This window comes from Raphanus sativus, chromosome 6 (assembly GCF_000801105.2).
Source record: "Raphanus sativus cultivar WK10039 chromosome 6, ASM80110v3, whole genome shotgun sequence".
Taxonomy (NCBI): domain Eukaryota; kingdom Viridiplantae; phylum Streptophyta; class Magnoliopsida; order Brassicales; family Brassicaceae; genus Raphanus; species Raphanus sativus.
Window position 1 is genome coordinate 16,804,301 of NC_079516.1, and position 24,884 is coordinate 16,829,184.

General features: G+C 38.0%; 5 protein-coding genes and 5 non-coding genes across 10 annotated transcripts; 1 reads left to right on the forward strand and 9 right to left on the reverse strand.

Moving 5' to 3' along the window:
* The first annotated feature begins 668 nt into the window (after positions 1-668).
* LOC108810965 (uncharacterized) lies at positions 669-3,376 on the forward strand. The gene is made up of 14 exons (XM_056987874.1): positions 669-861; positions 943-1,093; positions 1,189-1,244; positions 1,326-1,379; positions 1,470-1,553; positions 1,663-1,739; positions 1,819-1,902; positions 1,998-2,128; positions 2,265-2,306; positions 2,404-2,480; positions 2,559-2,649; positions 2,719-2,800; positions 2,894-2,966; positions 3,048-3,376. Exons 1-14 carry the CDS (start codon positions 776-778, stop codon positions 3,214-3,216), a joined length of 1,257 nt encoding a protein of 418 aa, XP_056843854.1. The 5' UTR covers positions 669-775; the 3' UTR covers positions 3,217-3,376.
* Positions 3,377-12,588: 9,212 nt separating this feature from the next.
* On the reverse strand, positions 12,589-13,365 carry LOC130495609 (uncharacterized). The gene has a single exon (XM_056987028.1). The coding sequence runs from the start codon at positions 13,363-13,365 to the stop codon at positions 12,589-12,591; it is 777 nt and encodes a 258-aa protein (XP_056843008.1).
* Positions 13,366-13,972: 607 nt separating this feature from the next.
* Positions 13,973-15,254, reverse strand: LOC108809822 (ribosome biogenesis protein NOP53). The gene has a single exon (XM_018581957.2). The coding sequence runs from the start codon at positions 15,252-15,254 to the stop codon at positions 14,535-14,537; it is 720 nt and encodes a 239-aa protein (XP_018437459.2). The 3' UTR covers positions 13,973-14,534.
* Positions 15,255-18,559: 3,305 nt separating this feature from the next.
* Positions 18,560-18,647, reverse strand: LOC130497315 (small nucleolar RNA snoR8a). The gene has a single exon (XR_008936314.1). It is a non-coding gene; the product is annotated as a small nucleolar RNA snoR8a (small nucleolar RNA).
* A 92-nt stretch (positions 18,648-18,739) lies between these two features.
* On the reverse strand, positions 18,740-18,835 carry LOC130497290 (small nucleolar RNA snoR1). The gene has a single exon (XR_008936292.1). It is a non-coding gene; the product is annotated as a small nucleolar RNA snoR1 (small nucleolar RNA).
* A 67-nt stretch (positions 18,836-18,902) lies between these two features.
* Positions 18,903-18,990, reverse strand: LOC130497314 (small nucleolar RNA snoR8a). The gene has a single exon (XR_008936313.1). It is a non-coding gene; the product is annotated as a small nucleolar RNA snoR8a (small nucleolar RNA).
* A 59-nt stretch (positions 18,991-19,049) lies between these two features.
* On the reverse strand, positions 19,050-19,145 carry LOC130497291 (small nucleolar RNA snoR1). Its single transcript, XR_008936293.1, has one exon. It is a non-coding gene; the product is annotated as a small nucleolar RNA snoR1 (small nucleolar RNA).
* Positions 19,146-20,191: 1,046 nt separating this feature from the next.
* Positions 20,192-20,958, reverse strand: LOC108806125 (50S ribosomal protein L12-1, chloroplastic). Its single transcript, XM_018578156.2, has one exon. It carries the CDS (start codon positions 20,895-20,897, stop codon positions 20,322-20,324), a length of 576 nt encoding a protein of 191 aa, XP_018433658.1. The 5' UTR covers positions 20,898-20,958; the 3' UTR covers positions 20,192-20,321.
* A 158-nt stretch (positions 20,959-21,116) lies between these two features.
* On the reverse strand, positions 21,117-21,188 carry TRNAP-UGG (transfer RNA proline (anticodon UGG)). The gene has a single exon. It is a non-coding gene; the product is annotated as a tRNA-Pro (tRNA).
* Positions 21,189-21,658: 470 nt separating this feature from the next.
* LOC108810462 (monodehydroascorbate reductase 4, peroxisomal-like) lies at positions 21,659-24,884 on the reverse strand. The gene is made up of 7 exons (XM_018582566.2): positions 24,632-24,884; positions 24,182-24,233; positions 24,005-24,085; positions 23,774-23,892; positions 23,427-23,646; positions 23,226-23,344; positions 21,659-22,829 (listed from the first exon to the last, which is right to left on the reverse strand). The coding sequence occupies exons 1-7, from the start codon at positions 24,749-24,751 to the stop codon at positions 22,080-22,082; spliced, it is 1,461 nt and encodes a 486-aa protein (XP_018438068.1). The 5' UTR covers positions 24,752-24,884; the 3' UTR covers positions 21,659-22,079.

Sequence of the window (24,884 nt, forward strand, 5' to 3'; positions counted from 1 at the left end):
TGATTTTTTCGGAAAATACATATGTACACTTTAGCATGTATTTTTTTAGTGTACATCAGGATTTTATAAGTAAATTTATTGTTACGTTTAAATAATTGGAGTTATTATTTCATTAAATTTTATACATGGTTTACGAATATAAATACTTTATGATATTCTAAATGAAACATTTTTTTAAAAAAAGTTAATTTATTAATTCTATATAGTTTTCTATTTAGTTCATATAGTACTTCTATTTTAATATATTATAGACTATGATTAGAAAGTTTATGAAAATAGCATACAAATTTTTAAATTTTGTTAAAATCTTAATTAAAACTAATTTGAATAATATTAAGCTGCTAATTACGAAATTAACTGATAACATCAAAATGTTTAAATTTTAGTAGGATTTTGTTAGATAATAAATTTGCTATAATTATAAATAAAATTTTAATGATACCAAAATGTTAGTTAGATTTAAATGAAATTTTATTTTTTAGTAAAAGTTCATTTACTTAAAAATCACATATGAATGAAAAGTCATGACTTTTCTTTAATATAATAGATAGATACTTGAAGAACAATCTAAATTGAAAGGCAAGTAAAGTTAGTGTTAGTTACGTAAATATTTACTTTTATGTATTTAAGAAAGTTAACATTATGTAAATGTTAGTGTTTATCTTATATTCTCGTATCAAATAGTACGCTGCTCTTCCGCTACCGTCTCCTTCAGCACTTGATTCCTGGAATTCAAGTAGAAGTTTTTGATACACAAATCTTTTCCGTCTTGATAATGGGGAACTCTCTGGCCAAGAAACCGCCTCCGGTGGTGCTTGTACCCCCGCTCTTTGATTACCCTCCTCTCTCAGCTCGTAACAGGTACCCTCTTCTAGCGTATATATATAGGACACTGAAACTCAAGCCTTCTATTGATGCCCTCAGGCGATGCATGTGATGCAGGATGTTGGAATCATCTTACAATATGCTGTTTGGGAAGCTTGCATTAAAAATTCTCTTTGAGGATTACTTTGAAGTTAAAGACGCAGATCACTTTTCTGCAAAGTTTATGTTGAAGCCTATTGATGACCCTCATGTGGATTTGCTTGCATCCGTATCCTTTAAATATCGCTTCGTCTTTTATAACACTCTATCATTCATGCATAACTAAGGATGGTGCAAATTTTAAGTTTCCTTGAACTGTAAAAGGTTTCGTCCGCTGTAGATGGTAAAGTAGAAGGAGATGCATCGTTTCGCTGGCGAAGGTAATATGTCATATAGTTTTTTACTTTTATTTTTAACAAAAAACGAACAATGCTCCAACATATTTTTATGAACTTGTGCAGTGATGTTGATGATCCTCATACTTTTTTAGACCTCTCTGTGTCGACCACCAATCCGTAAACTCCGTGCTACTTTTATATACTCTTGGAACTCATCTCATTATAGCAGTTTAAAGTTTTGAAATAACTCTTCTTGTTATCATCAAGGGTTCTACTGGTGAGGTCTTCTGCTTACTATCCTAAATATGGGATTGGAGCATTTGTAGTCTCCCCTTTGATTTCTAAAAAGAAGTAAGTTCCATTTATATAGGTGAAGGCCTGTCATGTTTCTTAGATTTATGCTTTTCTAGAAGATGAAGATATATATATATATATATATATATATTTGTTGTTTTGGTAGTGACGAATATGGAATCATGGGGTTGAGATATGCCTCAACAAATTTGTCTCTCGGAGCTACTGTCTCACCTTTTAGTAGTAAGCACATCTAGTTTCGCTGCAACTTCTTGTTTACTTTTTTCGTCGACAATGCTGACCCTTTAAATCCACATTCCAGCAAAGGAAGAATGGCCAAAGAATGCATGGCTAGTAAGCAAGATGGGAAGGCTTACAGTAGGAGCGCAATATGAACCGCTATGTGGTACAATGTTGAATAGATTTCACTTGGCACACATGGAATCTGTGCTTTATGTTATTGAAAGTGGTATCAATACTAGTAATGTGACTTTGTGTTAGAGAAAAGCAAAGACACCGAAAAACATAGAGACCTAAGGAACTGGAGTTGTGCTGCTAGCTATGGACTAGGTTCAAGAAGCCCCTTAAGCCCTTCTTTCAACGTTGGCCTTGAATTAGCGAGGAACTCTCAGGTCATACTTTTAAGCCCAAACACTTCCATATTGTTATCCAATCAAATATGAGTACTTTCTTTTTGTAGTATTATATTTATGTTGATTAATAGCATCCTTATCCTTGCTAATTTACTTATCCTTGTTATAAATGCAGTTTAGTGCTTCGTTTTACCAACATTTAGTGGTCCAAAGGCAGGTACAACTCTTGTGTTGCATCTATTACTAATTCGCTGTTATTAATATATATATTTTAGCACAACTTGTGGCTCAACACTAAAATGGACTTGGAACAGGTGAAAAATCCTTTTGAAGAAGACAAAGTAGTTGGAATCACAAACTACATTGACTTAGGTTTTGAGCTACAAACGAGGTAGTGAACATCTCTGAGAAGAAAACATTGTGGCTAATGTTTTCTATATGGTAATCTTAACTTCTTTTTTTTCTTTAGGGTTGATGATTCCAATACATCAGCCAGTCTCCCAGATTCTTCTCTGCAGATGGCTGCGTCTTGGCAGGCCAATAAGAACTTCTTGCTGAAGGTAAACCATTTACTACTTTTCTATGATCCAGAAAGGTTGACAACAAACTCACAAGCTCATATTATGCAGGGTAAAGTCGGAGCTCTAAGCTCAACATTCACATTAGCGTTCAAGTCGTGGTGGAACCCGTCTTTCACATTCAATATTACAGGTATGTCCTCCATAACTATAAGCCATCTTCCATGAGCTCTTAGACTATAAGGTATATGAAACATGAAATATGCTGAACTCATTTTTGATGCAGCGACTAATAATCATCGGACTGGAAGAACAGCATGTGGCTTCGGTCTCCGCGTTGATAACCTAAGGGAAGCTAGGTCAGTATAATCAGTTTTCATATGTTTTCACATTTCAATGTTTTGTATTTTTCTAATTATAGAGTCTCTTGACATTTGCAGTTACCAAAGAGCTGATCCAAACTTCGTAATGCTGACACCAAACAAAGAACATCTCGCTGAAGAGACTGTGTGGAAAATGGGGGAGAGACCAATGCTACAATCCGATTTAGACGCAGGGAATTTCAGTGAGCTCCCAAAGGAACTTAGACCGCCCCAGCAGATTATCTAAAAAAGACATAAAGTCTCAGTTTTGCTTTAATTTTGTCACATTTTAATGACATCTAGACAAACCATAGAGGTCAACATGATTTTAATTACTCATTTTGAATACTCATTCAAATCTTAGGATATTCATTCGGTTCAGATTTTTCATATTTTCCACATTTTCAAATACTTTTGAGTACCTGCAGATTGTATTCGATATCTAAACTATTGTGTAACATGATCCATTCGGCAAATTGGACTGTTTCTTAATCTACATTTCATCAACAAACCAGAGTTACCCTCAATGAGTTTCAGCCGCCTCGGAAGTTCGATGCAGAAGGAAACTTGGGAGATGACGCGGCTAAGGAGAGGTTAAAGCAAGTTCTTGTCTCGTTACAAGCATTTACTCTGCGGCTTCAAGGTAACTAAGTAAGACAATTCTTGATCATTTGTGTGAGATATGATCCGCGTGATGAAAATAATGTCAGCTGTTGTGGTAAGCAACGTACTGCACTTGTATCATGTTAAAGCATCACGGCTCAAAACCTTTCTCATTCTTATGTGGCTGCTTCTCATACGAGATGGCTTCAAGATAGTCTGTCGTCAAGGTACAATTTGTCGTTTGCAATAAATCCTTTATATTAAAGGAGAAGCTTTTTGCAAAATGTGTTCACACATATTGTTACAGAAATGTTTATGTGTCAATCTCACATTCATTTAGCAATTAATGTGTTCACACATTAATTTTTTAATTCTATCTCAGATAATTTAATGTGTTCACACATTAATTTTTTTAATTAACTTTTTTTTAGTTTTCGTATTATTAGTTTTGTATTAGTGAATTTGAAAGAGATAAACTACAAAATCATTAAGATTCACATCAACTAAAATGTCAGAATGAGAATATTTTAGAAATTGAAAGTTTCGTATTTTGCCGAACTTGGCCATGATTGAGGTTTATGCATACATAAGAAACAAATAATTATAATTGGTTATGAATTAAGAAAATTTAGGTGAAAAACACCACACAAAGTTAGATCTTAGTTTAGCAAAATATTTTTTTTCTTTACAGAATTTTCATATCAAACCAAGAATTAGAAACATAATCAGATTGTAGAAAAAATCAGAAATCAGAAAAGCTTTTAAAAAAAGAAAATTTGTGAAATCGACTGAAAAAAACATAATTCATGTATCGAGTGAAGAGATCACATTATTTCCGAGGAAACTCTAACTCATTTTATTCGATTATATTGTGTTTTTATTATATTTACCAAATATTTTTATAAAAGTACATTGGTTATAGACTATATCTTGCACTATTGACACCACACCACACCCAACCATTTTATTGTTATTCTTAAGTGTGGTCCAATAATTATGTATGTAAAATAAGCTCAACATATTAGTTTTACATTTATTTATTTTTCTTATATTAGTAGAAAAAAATAAGTCTATATAAAATTTTGGATCCGAAGAACCGATTCGAACTTGATTTAAAAGTAATACTAAACATAAATTAAAACATATAAAGTATTCAAATGGATCTAAAGTTTAATATTCGGATAACCAGATCCGAATCCAATCCAAACTAAAATATTTTGGATGCCGAAAATATCTAAAACACAATTATATACTTAAATATATTAGTTCTTTTAAATTTTATATCTATTAGATACTAATTAATATGAAAATACCTAAAATAATAAAATATGTTCAAAATACTGAAAGTATATTATTTTCTCCATTTAATATTTAAATTAAACTATTTTACGTAATTTTTAAGTATTTAGTCTTATATTATTTAAAATTTTATATTTTATATTATTTTTATTTTTGGATTTTGAGGATTAAGTATATTTGGATTTTTTAAGAATTACATAATTAGAAAAGATATCCAAACTCGAACATGAACTGAACATACAATGCTTTGAACCAAATCCAAACCACATTCAAACCAAAAATTCTAAATATCTGAATCATATTTAAATTTCTAACTCTAAACACCAAAATCTGAAATCCGAATATATCAACTAAATCTGAACAGATATTTAAATGCTCATCCCTTGAAAAAAATATATGGTCTATCTCTTATTATAACTTAAAATAAATAATCTAATTAGTTATTTCGTTCCGCGCATGCCGCGATTACTATCTAGTAGAGATTTATTTTGGTAAATTATTCATTTATTTTTCCAATTCCACTAAGGTCATCTATGACAAAATATGTAAGAGACAAAGAAGTTGACTTTTGAGATCACAAATTGGATTCAATGATGTCAGTTTAGACAAAGCATGCATGAGTTCGGTCTCGCCGTGGACTTTCAGAAGCTACTCAGTAGAAATGGCAAAAGGTTGTAATAGAGCACCCGCAATGGGGGGAGATGTAATCTCCACTAGTAGATCTCTAATAATGATGTAATCCAGTTAGGAATATAGTTACGGAATGAAGTAGATACTTTATAAATGGGCCTAGTCTAAGAGACAATTACTTTATCAAGAAACTACCATTCGTTCATTCATTCGCAGTCAGTATAATACATTAGGTAGTCCAGTTAGGAATGTGTACTACTTTTATAGCTAGGGAATGGTTGTATTTAATTTACATAAAATGTAGATGGCCCTAGTCTAAACTATGCACTTAATAAGTAGATGGTGCATTTACGGAAACAAGGTCCAATTATCATTCATGCTTTGGAGAAAAAAATCTAGAGAAATAAAGTATACTTGTCCTTATATGATTTATTATGACCATTTATATTTAAATAAGTCATCACCAATTATCATTCATTTATATTTTGGGTCACGGGTCAATGTGGTTTGACCTGGTTCGATTGGGTTCGACCGGATTTGATGTACTAAACTGAATTTAATAATATTTTTGTATATAATATGCATATCTTAACAAATAAATTTAGAAAATAGCAAATTGAAATGTAATAAAAATAATAAAACAATCTAATAGTTCAAATTTAAATCAATAGAAAAAAACATTTAAAGTTTACTTTCCAGGTTTTTATCACTATAAATCTTTATCATCTTTAAAAAAAATTATATACATATTGTGACGGTTGTTGATTTTCTATGTTTGAATTTGATGGAAGTAGAATTTCTTGATCATTCTCTTCCATTGCTTAGTACACTGCAAAAGTTTTGCAGAGAACATCAAAGATACAAACGTAAGTTTTCAATTATTAATTTCACCCAGAAAGACAATACCTTGAGAAATATAAAATACCTTGTGAAACGTCACAAACTTTAAAAAAAAATGTCAAAGACAAAAATACCTTGAGTTGTAGTTTTTCACAAACCCTATTTTTTATTTTGAAAAAAAACTAATTATTTTATTAACAAAAATTTTGTTTTCCATACGAACCATGGTTTAACCGGTTCGTTGGGTCACTGGTTCCCGGGTTTTTAACGGTTCAATATGGGTTTTTAACCGGTTCAACTTTGATTGGGTTTTAACATTAACCCAGCCCGGCTTGGTGTCCGGTTCGCGGTTGAACCCGGTCCGACCGCCGGTTCAGTCCGGGTTTAAAAACACTGGTCATCATTCACATTCGTGTTTTATATCTACTTTCTTCCTCAACAAACATACATCAAATGCACACTTAAATATAACTAGATCATGATCCGTGCACATGTGCGGATTTATCTTTTGATTCACATATTTTATATAAATATTGTATATTATTTAAGATTTACAATATAAAAAAGTTAGAATGATCCGGAACCAAAAACAATCGATCCGGACAAAAAAACAAATACCTACTTAGATCCAAATATTGAGAACTCGAATAACTTATACCTGAAATGAACAGATTTATACCCGACCCAGTGAGCTAAATTTCAAACATAATATCTTTTGTTATATTTTTAATTCATTTTTTTGGGTTGGTGAGATTTACCATTTATTCGAAAGATTTCTGGCTAAATTAATGGTATATATTCGTAGGTTTCTTTTTTTCTGAACAGGAAAAAAAAAGATTTGGATCGTGATTAAGTTTATCTTATATAACAAATTGCTGTTATAAATAATATTTATAAAAACTAATTTGTAACAGTAATATCATTTTTGTTATAAATTCGTATATCATGGTTTATATGTTCAAAGTATAGATTTAGTTGTCTTCATAGTATTGCTAATATTGATGGATGCAAGTTAATGAATACATATAATATATTGTATTATTAGTAATCTGTCGTATAGTATTATATGTTAGTAGATGTATTATTAATAATCTTTTTTTTTGTGCAACATGCTTAATATTAAATTGAAAAAGGGTATTGGGCCGAAAACTGTGGCCCAACATCAGATGTTCATACAGTAGAATGAAAATGCAAAGCCCGTTTTGCCAACATGTCGGCTTGGTGGTTTGCAGAACGAGAAACGAAATAGAAAGATAGAGATACAAACACAGAAGAGATTTGTGTGATATCTGTCAAGATACCGAAGATCTCCTTAATCTGTTGCTTGTTTTTGATAGCCCGTATGAGCGTTTGACAGTCGGATAGAACTCGAAGCTTGGTAAAGTTGAGTTCTGCCGCCGCTAGAAGACCCGATCGAAGTGCGATAGCCTCAGCCATCAGTGGAGATGAAACGTTGTCGGTGCTGTGAGATCCTTCGTGGCTCTGGGAGGATGTTGCCGATGAGATGATCCATGCGGAACCTAATCTCCTTGAGCTTGCGTCCCATGATGCATCGGTGTTGCATGTGGTGATCCGATCCCCTTCATCAGCTGGATGCAAAAGAGGTTCTCTTGAACTGATCAATTGAGGTATACGCTTCTGTCCCTGTGGTAAGGTGTTTTGCGCCTGGATCCATTCTCGTGCTAATACTAATCTTTTGAGCATTACCTCGCTAGGACTGTAGCTCTTGGCTTCAAAGAGGAGGCGGTTCCTTGCTGTCCACAGAGACCAAACAATCCAGGGGAAGAAAGAGGAGGTGATACCTGATGGTGGAAGACATATAGCCTGTCGGTATCGGATAAGTGATGTTTTGAAATCATCCTCTACAGCTATGTGAACTGGCTTTGAGAGGGGAACTTCCTGCCAGACTTCTTCAGCAAAAGAACAGGTGAAGAAAGCGTGTGTGGGTGTCTCCACTTCTCCGCATCTTGGGCAGCTCACATTTGCGATCATGCCTCTCCTCTGTAAGTTCTCTCCCAAGGGGATAGCTTTTCTAATTACTGACCATAGGAAGACTCTGAGTTTTGGAGAACATTTAGCATTCCAAACGTCCTTTATCCAATTGAACTCTCCCAATGTTGTAGGAACAAGCTCATGTCGTGGAGTGTTAGCTGCGGAGTTGTACCCGGATTTTGTAGTATAGATACCCGATTTGAGCGGCTGCCACACATAGATATCTTCAGCACCTGACAGGCTCGGTTGTAGCAACTGGATCTTCTCACTCAGTTCAGGTAGAAACTCTTTTATCCTTTGTTTATTCCACCTTAGATCATCTATTAGTAGGTCTGAGACTCTGAGATCTAGAGCATTCTCGTTGATAGGACCCAAAGGTTTGACATTAGAATCTAGGGAGATCCACGAGTCATTCCATACCCTTGTAGTTTGGCCATTCCCAACTGCCTTACCTAAGTGTTCTTTTAGGAGGTTCCGACCGTGTAGAATCCCTTTCCACCCGTGTGAGCTTGCTGAAGGTGTTTCTATTTGTAGGAAGTTCCTGTTATGGCAATATTTATCCTTTAGGACTCTGGCTAAGAGGCAGTTTGAGACTGTTAGAATTCTCCAGGCCAGTTTTGCAAGGAGTGCTTGATTAAATAATTGGATGTCTCTTAGTCCCAAGCCTCCCATAGCTTTCGGTTGAGCTATACTATCCCATGAAACCCAACACATACTCTTTTATTCCGCAGATGTATCCCACCAAAACCGAGTTAATGCTGATTGTATCCTTTTACAGAGACTGAGCGGGAGTTCAAAGTAAGACATTGTGAAGGATGGGATAGCCGTAAGAACAGACTGGAGCATGGTGAGCTTCCCCGCTTTAGATAGGAAGCGAGTGGACCAGTTGGCTGCGCACTGTCTTATCCTGTCAACGATGGAGGTAAATAAATCCCTTTTTCTTCTGCCAAAGTGTTCTGGTAATCCCAGATACTTCCCCACCCCTCCTTCTTTGGTTATGCCCAAGATATTTTTTGCCGTATTTTTAACATCTTGAGGGGTTTTCTTGGAGAAAATGATTGATGACTTTGCGATGTTGATCTTCTGACCAGAGAGCGACTCGTACTTCTGGAGGATTTGCACAAGAGCGTGGCAGTTGTCGGAGGAGGAGTGACAGAACATCATCGTGTCGTCTGCGAAGAGCAGGTGATTGATTCTTGGGCTACCCCTTGCGACTCTGATGCCCTGAAGAGATCCATTTCTTGCAGCCTGACGACACAAACCAGAGAGGACCTCCCCACATAAGATGAATATATATGGGGAGAGGGGGTCACCTTGCCTAATGCCCCGGTATGGTTGTACCGATCCATAAACTGAGTCATTTACTAGGAATGAATAGGAAACTGACGTGATGCATTGCATGATTAAGTTTACCCATTTTGCATCAAAGCCTAGTCTTTGTAGAACTGCTGCTACAAATTCCCATTATACTCTATCATAGGCCTTAGACATGTCCATCTTGACTGCCATAGCACACTTTTTCTGCTTGAGAAGTCTTTAGATAGTGCAACACCTCATGAGTGATGAGCACATTATCACTGATTACTCTTCCCGGGATGAATGCAGATTGGTTCTCAGAGATGATGACTTCCAGCACCGTCTTCAGGCGTAATGAGAGAAACTTTGAGATGATCTTGTAGAAGACATTGCAGAGGGCGATAGGACGGTAATCTGCCACTGTCTTTGCTTCTGTTGACTTTGGTATGAGCCTGACATGAGTGTTATTCATTGTAGGTGGCAGGATACCAGTTGTGAAGAACCTTTGAATCTCGAACACCACTGATGGGCCGATGACCTCCTAGTAAGAGTGAAAGAAGCTAGCTGAGAAGCCATCAGGTCCTGGAGCCTTATCTGGATGGATGGCGAAGAGCGCTTCCTTTATTTATGTGGGTGTCGGGTCCTTGGTTAGAGCTTCATTACACGCAGGGGATATTTGGGGCTGGAGGATAGTGGGGATGGAGCTTCTGTCTGTCGTTGGATTGGCTGTAAAGAGCTGCTCATAATATTCACAGATAAGTCCTGCTATTTGATCCTCTTCAAACTTTGGAGTCCCATTATTATCTTCCAGGACTGATAATCTATTTTTTGCTTTTCTTCCTTTTGAGATTGCATGGAAGTAACCTGTGTTTGAGTCCCCCAGAGTCAACCACACTTGACGACTCCTCTGCCTCCAGTATTCCTCCTCGGCTTTATATGCTTGTAGGAGCTTTGCATTGATGTCCCGTATTAGTTCATCATCTGACTGTGGGTTAGTCATTGCCTCTTCAAGTCTTTCTCGAAGACCTTCAATAGATTTTTTGCTGTTTTCTTGATATTCCCTACTCCACTTACAGATGGCTTTTCTGCATAGGTTAAGGCGCTCTTCCACGTTTAGGTAGGTGAATTTCTCCTATATCTCCTTTATGATTTCCTGAACCTTTGCATTGTCATTTAATCTTCTTTCGTATCTAAAGATCCGCGATCCTCTTTTCTTTTTCGTGTCCAGGAAGGAGAGCAGAGGGCGATGGTCTGAGCCTTCGAAGTTTAGGTACTGGCTTCTACATGAGGGGAAGAGTTCCGCCCAGTCGCTATTGCACACTGCTCGATCGAGCCTGCACTGTACGAGGTGTGTACATCTCTTTCCTCTGCAAGATAGATAGTTTCCTGAGTGCTTTAAGTCAAAGAGGATCTCTTTGTGATAAAAATGTTCTAAAAGCACAGAAAGAGCCTTCTGGTCTATCTGGTCCACCACTTTTCTCAAAGTTGTCTATGATTTCGTTGAAATCGCCCGTAAGAAACCATGCTTCGTTCTGATTAGGGTGTAGATCAGCTAGAGTATTCCAAACCGCTAGCCTTTTTGATTGGTCTGGTTCCCCATAGATGAATGTAGCATGAAAGGTTATTCCCTTGGTAGTAATGGTAGTGTCAATGAAGTTGTTAGAAGTCGCTCGGATAGTAACCTCGACGTCTTTCTTCCAGGTTAGGAGAAGTCCTCCTCCCCAGGGCTGTGCGGTGACACGATGCAGTACTTCTCTTCCATAATGTCTTGCAGCTCTTTTAGCACTACCTCGTCGGGGTTTTTTGTCTCAGACAGGAAAAAGATGTCAGGAGCATTCTGCCTTCGAATATCCTTTAAACGCTGGATTGTTATGGGATTCCCCAACCCACAACAATTCCAGCTCGCCACGACTAAGGAGCCAGGCGTTGAGGTGCGTGAAAATCCTTCTTTTTCTTTGTAATTGATGGGATTAAAGTAGTCGTTGGTTGATTTCCAGCATTTAATGGACCAGCCTCGTTTCTCTGTGCACCGGTACGTTGTGAGTTGGCTTCTCGGCCTCTAGGGCCCGTAGGTGAAGTACGTGCTGGTGATCCTTGAGCTCTAGAGAAATTTCTCTTTTTTGAACATGCTCCTTGGAGTGGGTTGGGGCTTGTACCTGTAGACCTTAGTTTTGCTGGTTTGGTTCTCTGCCTATTTGTCCTTCTCAAGTGTGTTGTTGAGCCCCCTATGATATCCTCTCTTTGAGTTCCATCTGAGTTATGTGTAATCACCAAGCTTTCTCCACCTTGCAGGTTTACTACTTCAGGGGACTGGATCACGTGGGGATCTGATGGAACGGGTTGCTGGTGAAGATCAGTGTTTTCAGCTTGGATCCTTGCAGTAGCTACAGCTAGGAGGCGGTCGGCTGCCTCTTCCGTATCACCCTGAGCATCTCCTTGGAGCACACGTTGTCTCCTTGCAGCCGATTCAACGGGGTCTGGACAATTGACGTATTGGCGTGTTGTCTCATGGAGCTCCTCAATAATTTCCTCCCTTGACGGTATACGACGTTGAGGTGTTTGGAACTGAGCTTGTGCCTCCGACTGTAGGACCATCTCTTGCTCTATAACTGAAGTTCGAGGTACAGGGGAGTTCACTTCCTGTTCCTGATAAGCCTTTGGGTATTTCTCTCTCCATTGCCTCATTTCTCTTTGTGGGAGAGAGAAACGATCATATGAACGTCTAGGTAGATCTCTTCCTCTTTCCTTCACGTGTTGTGGTGATATCCCGAAAAGGGCATTCTCTGAGTTTGCGTCAGTTCTTCTCATCTCATCTTGTTCATTTTCCTGGTGGTATACATGAGCGGGGGTGGAGCTCTTGTCTGCTTTGTGCTTATCCTTTCGCCAAATGGGTGTCCATGTCTGTCCAATCGAGCTTGGAAAGGATGCTTATGTGAGTAGTTCCTTACCTCTTGCTTATTCAGCTCTGTCGTTTGGATTTGGCGACTCTGATATGAGGGTTTTTCTTTGTTGTATTTGGGTACCTCATTCTCCGGTACTCGGAGCCTAACCGCTTTGTGATACTCTCGGCTTCCCTCCTGGTTGGGCAGTGTGAGCTTAGATGGGAGAGGCGTTGACAGAAAGAACAGTGGTTCTCCAAACGCTTGTATTCTAAGGTAATCCTTGCCTCTTCCCCTGAGTCGAACTCTATTATAGTTTCCTTTACTAGTGGTTTTAGACCATCGATAGCGACTCTGACTCGTGCAGTTCTTGATGTGAGTTCATGCTTTTCTCTTGTGCCTAGTTCGTCTCCTATGTTGCACACCATTAGGTCATGCCAGTAGTGGAGGGGGAGTCCTTTTATCTCGATCCAGAAAGGAATCTGAGACAGGAAAGTAGCAGAAATGACAGGCTCCCATCTCTGAAGTAGGACCATCCAGTAGTTGAAATGGTAGGGTCTGTTGTCTAACACTTTTTGTAGGTCCTCTTCCTTCTCAAATTTGAACTGAAAGCAGTCGTTTCCTATGTCAACTCCTTCAACTCTTCCTTGGATGCTCCATTTGCGGGGGAGTGACTGGATGAGAGACCAGATCCGTTGTTCCTGGTTGTTTGTGGTTTGTCCTATCAAAGTGCGAGAGTGTTCTCTAATGAGTGCTTCGTTGTCGAGCCGTGGGGCTTTGATTCTCTTGATTAGAGGTTGGTCTGTCTCTATCAGAATTCCTTTACCCTTCTCTGTTGCAGTGAGGCGCCTAGCCATGTTTTGGGATGATTTGAGAGTTTGGTTTAAAATGCAGAGGTAAGATCTGAGCTAACAAAGACTAGAGAGCCTTACTACCACTGGAGGAGTTACAAGTCGACTCCGAGCAGTAAAAGAGATTCTTCTTTGTGTTAGCTAGGAGACTGATGTTGCTAGAAAGGGGGCCGTAGTTTGATTCTTGATGTTACCGCTGTCGAGAGGTCTGTTGTGACAGTAGTAATGTGCGTGGAATTTGAGCGTTTGTGATCTATAGAGCTTGAAAAATCATCCCAGAAGCCAGAAATTTGTAACCCTTTGGATCTTGAAAGTCTTGGAGGGTGCCAGTTGAGGTAAGAAAATAGGGTTTTTCTGTTGGCGTGTTAGGGGAAAACTCTACAAACCTTCTAATTCTGGTAGGGGAAGACATGTCGCTCTCCTCGGGCTGTGCGTTTGGAGCCATCCGTCAACTCCTCGTGTCTCGTGCCTGGGAGCAACTCTCTCTCTCCCATTAGGAATATGTCTAATCACGTTTACATGATTCAAGATGGTAAAAAAATATGACCATCAATTTGTCCAAAGACTCAAAATCAATATTTAGAGGTATTATTAATAATCTATCTTATAGTATAATATGCTAGTGGATGTATCTAGCTTATAGTAAAATATATGTAATATAAGAAAATATGCGTAGTGGATATAATAATAAGGTAAAAAGTGAAAAACTATGGTAATGGTTGATGTTAATTATTTATAAAAAAACATGTTTAATAATAAGTAGATTAATATAGCATTAATTACATAAGGTCCAACATTAAAATCTACCTAGAAGAAGTTGTAATGTTTCTGTTTTAATAAGATAGATAATAATAAAATACAAGCAACTTGCAACGTCTTTATACAATAGTTTCACGTTTTTTTACATCTATATTTCACGTCTGGTAATATCTGCAACTACATTTGCATAAAATCATGAACCCAAATTATAAAATATACAACATCGTATGAACATGATGAAATTTCGTTCATCAAACTGCGTACAAAACGAGAAAAATATAATTTAAAAACCGATACCACTAGTACTTTAGATAACGAATGTGAACTCGCATCTTTTTTTTTTGTGGAAATAAAATGATTTTCTAAAGATAATAAACAATCAAACAACAAAACTCTAGTTGTTGTCATGGATCAGATCAGAACCGAGGAAAAGCTTTGCCGTGTCGGTGAATGTTGGAGAAAATTCCGACAAGTTCTTGCTTGTACGGTAGATATGACTTTCTCTTGTCCTCTTCTTTCATTGCTTTGTTCCTCAGGTAAAATTTCTCGTGTGCTGAAACTTTCTCCTTCTCCTTCTCCTTTTCCTTCTTCTTTGTCTTCACCGTCTCCTTGTTCTTCGGACAAGGAGAAGAAGAACAAGATTTGTCTATGTTGTTAACAGGGCTCGAGTTCAAGAACTCGAGTGATTCCTTCCCGTCGCTGCGACTTCTCTTAAGCAGGTTTCTAATTTTCCATCGTCTCCTCGACCATGCCGACGTCGAAGACGACGATCCTGTCGATTTGCTCTTTCTACAAGGAGACGTCATCTCCACCGGGGATCTCGCTGGCGTCCATGGACAGTATATCTCGCTAGGGATCATGTCTAGCTCATCCTCCTCTTCTTCTTCCTCCTCCTCTTCATCAGAAGATGAATACGTCTGCTGCTGCGGTGGTGTGATAGGTCTCAAAGACTTAAAAACAAAAACACAAAAGCTTACTGCAATTTTCTCTTCATGTCTCATTCCAAATACATCGATGTATATAAATACAGAGGAAGACAAAGTAACTACCCCACTAACACACGTTCCTAGTGGAGAGCAACCTAATGCACTAAACCAATATTGGTTTACTTTGGTTATTAACCGGTTGACTCTCATCAATACTCCACCCTCTAAAGAACCTTGTCCTCAAGGTTCAACACAACATCCAAATCTTTACATGTTATGTTTCTTGTCCACAGCAACATATGACTGTGTGCGCTCTTCTTATCACGTAGTGGTGGTGGTCTACCAAGGGCTGCTTCCTCTTTGACGATACATATCTCGCCGTCACCGTTACGTCCACGATCAAACGGATGTTTTCCATGAGTACCAAATGAAACATGTCGTGGAAGGAGCTGCAAATAACTAAATCCAGATACATGCTTGGAAGAGTTTGACCAGCTACACTTTCCTGAATTTTTTGCCAGAACAGTGTGATGGTGATGCTTGACGGGAACAGTTTGATCTTGTCCTTGTTTCCGTGGTGAAGTTGCTGAACGCTTGAGTGATGAACGTTTGAGTGATGAAGTCACCAATGTCAGAGATTCGCTTTGAACCAGTCGAGTTGGTTTTTTCTCCGTCATCCTCTCCGTCTTCCACGTCGTCATCTTCTTACGCCACATTGCTGCCTGATCCTCCCATTCTTGAGCCATCTTCTTCAGCTCATCACGAAAAGCTACAAACTCCTTCTTCAGGACTGCTAGCAAAACCACCATTGATGGATCACAAGAAAGAGCATAACACTCTTGATTCATGGTTGGTAGAGTGCGGTTTTGATACCACGAGTGTGGTCCGGATCAAAACCAAAATTTGCTTTGATGCCAATGAAGGCCCCTCTTCAAAGCTAAGAGATTTGCTCTGATACCAATTGATAGGTCTCAAAGACTTAAAAACAAAAACACAAAAGCTTACTGCAATTTTCTCTTCATGTCTCATTCCAAATACATCGATGTATATAAATACAGAGGAAGACAAAGTAACTACCCCACTAACACACGTTCCTAGTGGAGAGCAACCCTAATGCACTAAACCAATATTGGTTTACTTTGGTTATTAACCGGTTGACTCTCATCATGGTGAATGTTCATTCTCGCGGAGGAAGAGATCTTTTAACGGAGCCACAACCGTCTCCGGCGACACATCTTCATGTTTCTTATCAAAAACCGGGAATACTAGAGGAGACTCGTGAACCGTTTGGAGAGTCGCGAACTCGAACGCGTCGTCTCCTTTCTCCTTATAATGGTCGCCACCGACCCGTTCGGCGATCTTGACGAGGTTGTTGCCTGAGTAAGTGCTGAAGCTAGGTGAAAAAGAAGCTGTGGTGGCAGTATAGTCACCATCATCTATCTTCTCCATGTTATTTAGAAGCTAATCTTAGTATCTTGTTATATGTGTGAATGATCACTTTCTTCTTCTTCTGAAAGTTTTTGTTTAATGGCCTTTCGGTTTGCCACCTTCTGTAACACAGTCGTATGAACTTATTATATAGGAGAAGAGTTTTAGTCACATGGAAATGGCAATTTTGAGTAGTTTTTTATTAGAGAAGCTTAATGTGTCATTTGCATCAAACAGCGTAACGTGGACTTTCTAGAAGCGTATCCCGCTAATTGATCCGGAAGTCCTTGGTGGACATTAATACGTTTAAATCAGTCGCTAATAAAGTTATAAACTGCTGTTAAATACACAGAAAACAAAAGGAAAACTATTTTGAATAAGTACAAGCCAAAAATGAATAAATACTAATAATTGCGCAATTTAGTTTTTGGACCCATTGCAAAACTACCCCTTTAAATATATGGACTGAATTCTGTTGGAAACTATACGTTATGATGCTATGATAGGACTGTTTTAATTAACATTTGTTTTAGAATGTGCTTGGAACTTTTATACTGTGGTTTAAAATGGTAGTTTGTTTCTTGTTATCTTATCGTTTTGTAAATGATGATCAATCAATTGAATTTAGCTATCATACACAGAGATCACAACATACTCTTTTCTCTCAAATATTTAATAACTATACGTAAACTGATTAATGAAATTTGTATATACTAAAACAGAATTATCAATTTTGTGTAAAAGCTCTTTAACTTTCAATTAGTAGATTCATTGACGTAAAACAATGAACGTGTATCATCAGGACAGAGTTTGTAGTTTTGGCAGAATTAGTTAAATTGCTTAATTTTAATTTTTTTGTGTGAGAAATATTTATACTTCATCATTTATTTTCATTAAGAAGGTAAATTTACCGACAGAACACAAAAATGTGGCACAAAAGAAAGTCATATAATATTTTCAACCATTTGAAATCTTAACATGTATTCATGATACACATGGCGAATATATAAAGCTTAATTCAAGCTGGCGCTCTAACTACTAAAATATCCATGTAGTCCAAGTATCCCATTATCAGGAAGTACATCGGATCACAGATCATGAATCATTGCTGCTGAGTTGCATCAGTTCATTTTGCTTTTTTTCTTGTAATCTGAGCTTCTGGAAAACGAACGTTCAAAGTTATTTGTTTATGTTGTAAATTATCAACGAAAATATATAATTGAAAGCAATAGATTTGGCTCCTGCTATAAGAAATACGATTCACATGGGACAGGAAGATGTAGAATACACGTATAATAATTCTAGATGTCATTGTCAAATCTTTTTTTGAAAGTCTTATGAGCGAAGCTAACTTGACTGGAATCGTAAAACTAGTGCATTTAATGTTCCCTCCTTAATATTTAAGGCCTAATTGTCGAAAATCAAATGTCTATTAAACAAGTCATTATATTTTAGCCGATCTTATATTCATATAGATTATTTAACTTTTAATGTTTCGTTGTTTAACAAAATGTACATATAAGTCAAAGTAAAGTAGCAAAATGTTATTAACTTGTTAAGATATATGAATATATAATTTTAACCGTAAAGAAATGGGCTAGTAGTAGCTATGAATAAGGCCTGTTGGCAGAAACCCACGAGAAGAAACATAAGCATAATCGGACATCAATCATCTACACAACCAATCGAGGGGACAAACATTCAATCGCTACAACGACGGAACGACAATAGCTTGTACAACAAAGGACTTTCTTCCATGATATCTAAAACACCTATTAAGATGCATTAAGACTGAAAAGAAGCCTATACTTCTAAAATACTTCTTTTTGATAAATTAATTACTCTGTTTGAAATAGGTAGTTTCTGTCTTACGTATTTAAGAGTTAGCAAGAATGTGCGATGTTAAGTTAAAAAAAAAAAGTGTGATGTTTAAATGGTAAAGGAATCTTGAACTTTGGTCAGTTCTAGAGAATCCAACGACATTAAAACGATGAATATGCAAGGTATTATTCATCAATATAATACGGATTCTTTAACATCAAGGAAACGAATAAGAAAATAAATATACTTGAAGAAAAAGGGGTGATGTTGCTCATATTCTATGGGTGTAATGTGAGTCTACAAAGCCAATGGCTTTTCAGTACGAGGAATTACTTTTACAATCATAGCAACCAAACCCTTTTCCACATCGAATGAATATTAAGTTTACGTAAATCCTAAGAATTTAAAAAATGTAAAAAAAAAAAGACTTTCTCAAATAAAAAAAAGGCTCAGAGTATTGCGTAATGTGCTCAAAGAAGAGTTTATCAGACTCTCCTCATACAAGAGGTGTCAGAAATAATTAAGCATTGATCATCCTCGCCAAAAACCAATTAAAAGAAACAAAATTAATAAAAGAAATAGAATTGAAGAAGAAAAAAAAAGGTTAAGGATGCTCATATTCTATGGGTGTAACGTGAGTCTATCAAGCCAATGGCTATTCAGTACGAGGAATTACTTTTACAATCATCGCAATCCACAACCCTATTCCAAATTCTACTTGTAAAAACCAAAACTATTAAGAAAACAAAACTAAAAGGCTCAGAGTATTGCATAATGTGCTCAAAGAAGAGTTTATCAGACTCTCCTCATACAAGAGGTGTCAGAAATAATTAAGCTTTATTCATCCTCGCCAAAAAAAACAAAACTTACAAAATAAACAAGTATCAAAAACCCTTCACAAACTGAGAGACTCAACAAGGTGTCAGCGGCGGAGAGAGACGCATACGAACTAGGGTTTATAAGTTAAATAATGTAAAACTTGTAGAATCGCAAACTGTATTTATAGATAAGTAATGGGTTTATAAATATGTAAGGCCCATCTGAAGTGTTATTACTCCAGCTTAACCCTCGCCCTCATTTAAGCTCCTCTTAATTTGTTTGTGCAACTTTGTCTTTGTCGCAAGATTAAGGCCAAAGGCCCATTGATAAACCACCATAACAAAACCTTAATCTTAGAACTTTAATCGCCTCAAAGCGTGTCTTCCTGTACTAATAAACAAACATCCTATTTAACTAGACTTGATGAGGAACGAACAAGTCGTCTTTCTTACCTTGTCCAGCAAGTTTCTTGGTTCACTCCCGTTTCTTCGTCCCTCGGCTTCCTTCTTCTCATTTCCGTTTTCAGTTGTTTCAACCAGCTCCTCGTAGTTAATGTGCGCACCTTTTTAGTTATCACAGGATTAAGATTAAAAGGCCTATATTGAGAGCCTATTATGGAACCATTAGTGTCTTCTTCCACTAATCAATCATCATATTTAACAAGACATGAAGAGTACCGAGCAGTCATGTTCCTTATTACCCTGTCCAGGAAGTTTCTTGTTTCCTCTTCAATTCTTCCGCATTCTCTCCCTCTGATTGAATATGCAACGCTCTTATCTCCTCAAGCTTCTTTTCGAACACTCCATTTCCATTTCAAAAGAAGAAGGGCACTTGAGCTCCAATGTTAAGGCGGGAGTAGTAACGAATTGGCATTGCACTAGTGACTATCAGATTCATTCAAGAAGCAAACGCACGCACTTCGATTATTGTCGGGAAAAAAACGTACAGCTACCAAAGCTCAAAACTTTTTGTATCTTCTATTCAAATCTCAATTCTATCTTATTTCTTTATTTCAGCTACGCATTTCATCGAACACCTTATGCGCATCTTAAACGATAAAGACTAAAAAACCCACAAGGTGAAACGAAACTGATTCAAATTACAATACTTTCTCAAAGCTTAACCAACAATTCAAACAAAAAGACCCATAAACTCGGGAAATAAAAACACAATTTTTATATTAAAAAAGTTGAGATTGTTAAAACACATTTAAGCAATGGAAACCTTAGCACCAGCTTCTTCAAGCTGCTTCTTAGCCTCCTCAGCTTCATCCTTAGTCACACCTTCCTTGAACTTCTTCGGCAGGCCTTCGATGAGCTCCTTCGCCTCCTTCAACGCCAAGCTAGTCAAAGCCCTCACCGCCTTAATCACCGCGATACGCGAGCTGCTCGGCACCTCGTTAATCACCACGTCGAACTCGGTCTGCTCCTCCACCGCGGCCGCCGCGCCACCGCCGTCTCCCGGAGCGGCGACAGCCGCCGCGGCGGGAGCCAGGGAGAGGGGGGAGACGCCGAACTTGTCCTGGAGGTAGTCGACGAGGATGCGGGCCTCCTCGAGGGTGAGGGAGGAGATCTCGGATCCGATTTTCTCGATTTTTTCGGGGGCTTCGACGGCGGAGATGGGGCGGAGGTGGGTCGCGCGGTGGCTGATGGTCGTGGAGGAGGAGGAAGAGAGGAAGCGAGATGGGAATTCGAGAGTGGTGGGTCGGGAGAGGAAGGCGTGGGAGGAGGTGAGAGTTGGGGAAAGGATTGAGCTTGCGGTGGAGAGAGTTGTCGTCGCTGCCATTTTCGCTCTTTAGCTTTTTGTTGTTTCTCTCTCTCTCTCTCTCTCTGTGTGAGTGTGTTGGATAATGAGATACGAAGAAGATGAGAGGATAGAAAAACAGAGGATAAGGGGTATTTTGGTCAATATGTTAACGCTTACGTTTGCTATCATGCGCCTCAGAGCACACGTAGATGATGTTGCACCGAAAATACCCTTGAGGATGTAAAAGGAAAAAAAGAGGGGGCGTTCCGAGAATCGAACTCGGGACCTCTCGCACCCAAAGCGAGAGTCATACCACTAGACCAAACGCCCTTGTTGAGAGAAATGAACATATTTGTTCCATAACATTAATCACAATTCACAAGATATGTTAATGTATGTCTTGATACTGTTCTAAACCGGTAGCATTAGACAGTACGGAGATCTACTATATGCAGATGAAGAGGTCCCATTCCCCAAAGGACCCAAACGGTATAAAGTTACCCTTATATAGATTGACATGGTTACTTTTATTAGACCTAAGCCTACGAGTCGAGTCCATCAGCGTTCTTGTAACTTTAATTGAATCTTTCTTTATCCTGCTCATAGTTAATTTGGTCAACCACGTTAAATTTCGTTTTCATTATCGCATTCTAACATTACCATTTCTCCGCAAGTGGCAAGAAAGGGCTGCAAAGACTTTGAACCAAAGTTCGTAGTGAAACATTTGTTTCGATTGATAATGGTAACTCTACTTTCCTTTTTCTTTAGCAAAGAAAAAACATTTGTTGTCGGTAGTGGAATCATATAATAGCAATCTTATACCAATGTTATCACATTGACTAGTTTCGATTTCTCCCCTTTCTATATATCCCCACCAATGCTACAAGCCTACAAACAACATAAAATCACCCCTCCAATGAATCATTTCACCATCTAACCAGTGCGGGCTTGTACGCGGTACCCAGGGTCCAATCCGCTGTCCCTCTATAATAAATACGGCTCCAATTTTTAAAAAGAGAATACATATATTTTTATATTCAAAATAAAAACAGGTCCAGAATTTTTTCATGTGAAAGTATTTTGAGTTTTTATTTTAGAAAATACTTCTGGTATTTTGAAAAAAAAAACAAATATTTATTATATTTTCAAAAAAATATTAGTTTATTGATTTTAAAAAAGGTTTTGCTCCACGACCCATGATACTATTGAACCGGCCCTGCATCAACGGCGTTTCTTATTACCATACCAAAACGCAAATGCAGTCACAGACGCAGCTACAACCACTCCACTCACGGCATGCCACGCATGCAAGGGCTTCTCCATCATCGCCACTGTTGACGTCTGCCTCATTATCTCAGAGCTCTGAACAACCTCAACTTCAGGAACCACCTGCTGACTCACCACGGTCTGAGCAAACCTGAGTCCTTCTCTCGCCAGCTCTTCCATATCAGTAACAACTGGTTTCATCTCTGTGGCCTTTGAGATAGTTTCATACTCTTCTATACTCCCACCTTCAAGAAAAGTGCCAACAAGGTGACCCTCTTTAACCCAGTACGCTCCAAACACTTTACCCTCTTCATACTCCCCAAAGTGCACAACTTCACCAACATGGTCTCCATAGAACTGCCACGAGAAGGCAAAGAACCTTGAGTAGAAACACGGCAGGTAGTCAAAGTCTCCTGTCTTTTCTGGCTCCATGATCGCTGAAACTGCGTGCCGTGCAGATTTCCTAGCGGAGTCTACATGCTCCAGCCTCCTCATTTCTCCATATAGTTTCACTGGGAATGTAGCTACGTCCCCTATTGCATATACAGAGCTGTCACTTGACTGCATTTTGCTGTTCACTTTTATCCCTCCTTTCTCAATTATTAGCTGTCCTTCAAACAAGCTTGTGTTTGGTAGTATTCCAATTCCAACCACGACCAAATCAGCTGGTAACTGGGTCCCATCTTTAAGATTAACTGCCGTGACCTGCAAACAATGCTCGAGATCAGAAGGCTCCTCTGTTCTATTTAGGTATGCGGGTTGGGTTAGTTCGGTTAGGTCGGTTTTTGAAAATCCTACCAAAGTTTTTGATTTCAGTTCGATTCTGGTTTAATTTTATTAAAATTTTGGATAAATTCGGTTAATTTTGGTTAGTTTGGTTTGAGTTTCTGATATGATCTGGGTATAATTTTTTTCAAAGAAGAAAATCTAAGTAACCGATTATCGAACCAATCCATATATCGAACTTTTTTAGAAAGCCGACCAAATCAAACCGAACTCACCTAAATTTCGGTTTGGTTCGGTTCAAAATCCCAGGCTTAGTTCTATTGCTTGTTTCCATCTCTAGTTCCAAGTTAAATCCCAAGTAAAAAATTATCAAACCTTTTTATCCGAATCAAACTCAAATGATGTCATAACAGTTCCTTTGACAAACTTCACTCCTTTAGAACTGTAGTAGTCTTCATACAAAGTTGCAATCTTAGGCGTAAGGAGACGCGCCACTGTCATAAGAAACCGAAAAAGATCAAGCCAACCAACCACACAGACACTAGCTTTTTGAGCAATAGTGGAGAGAGTACTTACTGCAGTGAGCCCCCGGAAGAACCATTGTCACATTGATCTTGTTAATCACTAAAGATGCAGCACACTCCATGCCAATATAGCCACCACCGATAACAACAGCATTCCCATTGGAGTTTGATTGGATCACAGTGGCAAGTTTGTTTGCGTCGCTCAGATCTCGTAAGTAGCATACGTTTTCAGCGTCCGAGCCTTCCACCCCAAATTCTTCGAGCTTCAACGCCTGCTCCACAAGTAGCATTGCAAAACCATTGACTTTATAGTTAATTTAAATATTAACTGTTGGTAAGTAATAACAGATTGTAACATAACCAAGGATGATAACTTGTGATTATTGCGCAAATCCATACCCTGGCACCTGTTGCAATGATCAAGAAGTTGTAACTTATAGTCTCTCCGGTGCTTGATACAAGAGTATTCCTCCTCACATCAACGGACCTAACACGAGTTCCAAGGAGTAATTCAATTCCTGAAAGAAAAAAAAAGCATTTTACAAATTTGTCACAACTTGCTCTCTCATGGTAGGCAAGTGAAGTAGTACTTCTCAATAAAAAAAATAAAAAAGTGCAAATGTAAATTACCATGTTCCTTGTACCATTTTGGGGTGAGAATCTCATCATTGGAACCAACACAAGTGTGGAAAGAAGGAAGCCGTGTAGGATCTGGAGATAAGATCATGGATTAACCCTTACAATGAATGAAGTCAATTATGTTTTTGATAGAGTACAGAAAAACACAAGCTACCAGGTTTCTCTTACCTTCTGGCAGCAGAAAACCTTTGCTTAACGCTGGCCTCTCATATGGTGCAACCTAGAGAACAAAAAAAAACACCAAAGCTAACTATCTAATTAATAGATGAAAACAAACATAAGATTGCAGTTAATATTGATCCATAACCAAACAAGCATGGTTGAAAACTAATAGATAAACCATGTCCAAAGATGGATTAACGTCATGTACTATACCATCCTTATAGCTTAGACTCTAATGATTGCATTGATGTGACTTATATACGTAGTCCATGTGTTGAATCTTGGAAGTACTGTTAACTTCACCAAATCATCTTATAAAAATACAAAACTTTCACCATCTAAATGATCCATTTCAGCGTGACAAAGCATCGATTTCAATTTTTAAGAATATCATGCACATAAAATTCAGATATCTTGATTAAGATCTAATATTTAAGGGTTAAGGTTCGTGTTTACTGGTTCTTCGGAGATGATGCAGAGTTCGCCATCAGAGACACCTTTCCTCGTGAATTCTAGAGCTGCGTAACCAGCAGCAACGCCTCCTCCCACGATCACATACACGAACGCTCTCCCCATCCCCGCTAACTTTTTCGCTACGACAATCCTAAAACATGGCTATGCAGTTTTTTATAATTTTCCTGAGAAAAAAACAAAACAAAATGTTTCTGTTATAGTAGGCTATAACCAAAAGAAAACATTGCAGTTGTTA

Coding starts and splice junctions, on each gene's coding strand:
- LOC108810965 (XM_056987874.1), top strand. CDS start 776: ATGGGGAACTCTCTGGCCAAGAAACCGCCTCCGGTGGTGCTTGTACCC. Junction 1,245..1,325: donor GCATCGTTTCGCTGGCGAAG/GTAATATGTCAT, acceptor GAACTTGTGCAG/TGATGTTGATGATCCTCATA. Junction 2,481..2,558: donor GGTTTTGAGCTACAAACGAG/GTAGTGAACATC, acceptor TTTTTTCTTTAG/GGTTGATGATTCCAATACAT.
- LOC130495609 (XM_056987028.1), bottom strand. CDS start 13,365: ATGGCTAGGCGCCTCACTGCAACAGAGAAGGGTAAAGGAATTCTGATA.
- LOC108809822 (XM_018581957.2), bottom strand. CDS start 15,254: ATGAGAGTCAACCGGTTAATAACCAAAGTAAACCAATATTGGTTTAGT.
- LOC108806125 (XM_018578156.2), bottom strand. CDS start 20,897: ATGGCAGCGACGACAACTCTCTCCACCGCAAGCTCAATCCTTTCCCCA.
- LOC108810462 (XM_018582566.2), bottom strand. CDS start 24,751: ATGGGGAGAGCGTTCGTGTATGTGATCGTGGGAGGAGGCGTTGCTGCT. Junction 24,086..24,181: donor AGGTTTTCTGCTGCCAGAAG/GTAAGAGAAACC, acceptor TCTTATCTCCAG/ATCCTACACGGCTTCCTTCT. Junction 23,893..24,004: donor AAAATGGTACAAGGAACATG/GTAATTTACATT, acceptor TTTTTCTTTCAG/GAATTGAATTACTCCTTGGA.